The sequence below is a fragment of the Trachymyrmex cornetzi genome, unplaced genomic scaffold, assembly GCF_001594075.2.
Source record: "Trachymyrmex cornetzi isolate Tcor2-1 unplaced genomic scaffold, Tcor1.1 scaffold210, whole genome shotgun sequence".
In the NCBI taxonomy this organism is placed as follows: domain Eukaryota; kingdom Metazoa; phylum Arthropoda; class Insecta; order Hymenoptera; family Formicidae; genus Trachymyrmex; species Trachymyrmex cornetzi.
The window spans coordinates 446,545-450,420 of record NW_017296742.1 but is presented as its reverse complement, the minus strand read 5'-3'; the positions used below and the strand labels follow the sequence as shown (position 1 = coordinate 450,420).

Below are 3,876 nucleotides of genomic sequence, written 5' to 3'. Positions count from 1 at the left end.
TTAATTCATCAAAATTACACTTGAACAGACTCGAAACACACTCTGACTCTGCTCCCGAGCAGAGGCGAAGTGTGTCGATTGAGTTTGAACAAAATTGTAAATGGAAAGCGACGTGTGTCGATTTGTGTCAAGTGTGTCGACTGTGTCTCCTAAAAGGAAAGCAGCCTAAATTGTTTAAATATAATTTGTTAATTTTTTTTTTGTCCAAGATCTTGGATCGATTTCTAGCATCGTGGACATCTGGCTTTAGGATATATTCACACACTTGCATAAAATTATAAAAAGAAAATTATCCAATCGCATTTCTCTCATGAAGACGCATGTAAATATGATTGGATAATTTTCTTTATGCATATGTTTATGCGTCTAGAGAGAAGCCAGCGGGGAGGCACAGCCTCTTGCATAAGTCCGGATCTACAATAGAGTTTTAAGCCTTAAGCCATAAGAAATGGGCGAATCATAGTCGTTTATTCTTCTCGGATTCGACTGTAATTGGTCAATTTCTTACCCCGGATCTACAATAGGGTTTTAAGCCTTAAGCCATAAGAAATGGGCGAATCACAGTCACTTATTCTTCTCGGATTCGACTGTAATTGGTCAGTTTCTTACGGCATAAGACATAAAACACCTATTGTAGATCCGGACTTACGGCTTAAGGCTTAAAACACCTATTGTAGATCCGGGGTTACGCATAAAACATAAAGCATAAGAAAATCAACCAATCAAAAACCTTTATCTCCTTCCTTTTCATGAAATAAAGGACTGATTGGTTGATTTTCTTATGTTTTATGTTTTATGCGTTATGCAAGAGTCTGTGCTCCCCGCTGGCTTCTCTCTAGACGCATAAATAGATGCATAAAGAAAATTATCCAATCATATTTACATGCGTCTTCATCAGAGTCCTTTATTTGGAGTGATCCCGATTGATCACGGCTCGATTGGACACCACCAATCACAGCGACCGGTGCTTAGGAGCTTTGTACTTTGTAGTCACATGCGCGATACGGAACGCACTTCATTATGTATTATGCACGTGATAAGACAGATTTCCTAACCTCAAAAAATGTTACTTTTAACAGTTAACTTGATATAAATAATTCTTTTTTACGATTGAGTATGTAGATGAATCGGGCCTACATATTACGTACATTTTTATTCCAGTCTAAGATTTTTTTTATTTTAAATATTATTTTTATATTAAATATTCAAAATTATTATTGATATTTTTAATTTTACATCGATAATTATTATCATCTATTCTTTTGTATAACCGAGTTCAAGGAATTAAAAAAAGTAAAAAGGTAAAATTTTGAATCATCACACACAATGGATAATATATCGATAGATATAAGTGAGGACGAATTAGTAGCAGAAATTACCGAATTACGTGAATTGTTACGTACGAAAGAGGCTAAATTAACTCATTTGCGACATGAAAAACAAATTGCTCAAGAATATGGTTTAAATAACGACGAAATTTGTAGATACAGCCGACAGCTCTTTTTGAAAGAAGTTGGTGTGAAAGGTATGCCTTAAGACTGCTTATAACATACATAAAGAAAAGTATAATAAATTTCTTAATAAAATATTATTTTACTACATCTTTTGTGACAAGTCATAAACTCTCTTATGTGTAAATTATATATATATATATATATAATTTATAAAAAGAGATAATACATAATTTTTTTGATAGATTCTCATTTTTTTAGGTCAAAAGAAGATAAAGGATAGTTCCGTACTTATTGTAGGAGCTGGTGGTCTCGGTTGTCCTTCAGCATTGTATTTAACTTGTGCTGGCGTTGGTTGCATTGGCATAGTAGATTATGATAATGTTGAAATAAATAATCTTCATAGACAGTTATTATATACAGAAACAAGCGTAGGTACCGCTAAAGTAATCGCAGCAGCAGAAAGTCTTAATCGGTATAACAGCATTATGAATTAATTGTATATTGATTGAAATTAGATGAAAATTGTTTTTGCAGAGATAATTAATTTTTTGCATGTAATAGTCTTTTCTTATTTTTTAATTCACATTAAAAAAATTTATTCATTTTGTATTCTTGTTCTCGCAGGCTAAATAGTTACGTAAAGGTCATTCCATATAAGATTCAATTAGATAGTAAAAATGCTTTGGATATCATAACAAATTATGATATTGTAATAGATGCTACAGATAATGTAGCTACGCGTTATTTGTTGAATGACGCATGTGTTTTGAGTGGTAAACCATTAGTTTCTGGATCAGCATTGAGATTTGAAGGGAATTTATCAGTATTTAATTACAATGGTCCTTGCTATAGATGTATATTTCCTGAACCACCACCACCAGAAACTGTAACAAACTGTGGAGATGGTGGTGTTTTTGGTGCAGGTAAACTTTTCTATTTTTTACTAAGTTTTATATACATATGTTTCATAATTTACAATTAAATATTAGTATTTTTATTTTTCATGATGAATGCTAGCTGTAGGAACAATTGGTGTGTTGCAAGCATTGGAGACATTAAAAATAATACTTAATATGTCTGACGTAACTTCAGGACGACTTTTATTATTTGATGGCACAGAAACTAAATTCCACAATGTACGCTTACGTCCAAAAAATACAAACTGTGCAGTTTGCGGGGAACATCGCGTTATACATGAGTTAATAGACTATGAAAAATTTTGTGGTGCAAAAGCTAATGATAAAGATCCCAATTTAAATTTATTAAAAAAAGAAGAAAGAATATCAGTTGAAGAATATAATGAGATTATGAAAATGGAATCAAAATCTCGCATAATGATTGATGTACGTTCATCTGAAGAATTTCAAATCTGCCACTTACAGGATTCCATTAATATTCCTTTCACACAGCTTAGCAAGGATCATAATTTAAAGCTAATAAAGGACAATATAAAGAAGGTGCAAAAAGAGCATCATTCAGTGGATTGTAAGATATATTTTATATCTCTGTATACAATTTTTTGTTAGATTATTTTTTATACGATTGATAGAATTAATCTTAGACTGTATTTACTCTTGCAGTATATCTTATGTGTAGACGTGGAAATGATTCACAAAAGGCTGTTCAATATTTGAAAGAGATATTTATCGAAGATACTTTGAAAATAAGAGACATAATTGGAGGTATCCATGCTTGGAGTAATAAGATTGATCAAAAGTTTCCTAAATATTAATATATTAAATGAAAATTGTATCACACGTTGTGTGTGTGTGTATGATATAACATATTTTTAATATATCTTTTATTGAATATTATCATCAAGACATTGTAATATAAAAATTGATTCCATTTGTAGATTTTTATATATATAGTTATCGAAAATATATTATACATATTTCTTATTTAAATATATATATATATATATCATTTAATTGGAATATTTTTCTATTTCCTCTATAGTTAGATTAGAATAGCCTTTAAGGTCATTCTACATTGGTCGTATCGTAGCGTTGGAAGCGCCGTAAGAGGTGGCACCCTGTTGGACACGAGCCACTCACAGCGCTTGAGACTACAAAGCTCCTAAGCACCGGTCGCTGTGATTGGTGGTGTCTAATCGAGACGTGGTCAATCGGGATCATCCCGTACGATACGACCAATGTAGAATGGCCTTTAGACCGTCTTAAGTAATGTCTTAAGTCGCTAATGCGATCTTCTGATTGGTTCATGACATCTTAAGACTTACTTAAAGCTGTCTTAAATATAAGATCCGACTATGAATACCGGCCTCTGTCTTTGGTCCGCACCAACTTGATACGCGTACCAATCGATTTAACAATGTAAAAGAAGTCATATACTACATTTAGGCCCAGTTGTTCCACCTTTTAGTAAATTTTACCTGTCGGGTAAATAGTAAGATTACTCA

General features: G+C 32.3%; 1 protein-coding gene across 1 annotated transcript; it reads left to right on the top strand.

Moving 5' to 3' along the window:
- The first annotated feature begins 1,234 nt into the window (after positions 1-1,234).
- Positions 1,235-3,194, top strand: LOC108759999 (Ubiquitin-like activating enzyme 4). Its single transcript, XM_018505759.1, has 5 exons — positions 1,235-1,525; positions 1,713-1,926; positions 2,079-2,377; positions 2,472-2,939; positions 3,035-3,194. Exons 1-5 carry the CDS (start codon positions 1,327-1,329, stop codon positions 3,184-3,186), a joined length of 1,332 nt encoding a protein of 443 aa, XP_018361261.1. The 5' UTR covers positions 1,235-1,326; the 3' UTR covers positions 3,187-3,194.
- The last annotated feature ends 682 nt before the right edge of the window (positions 3,195-3,876 follow it).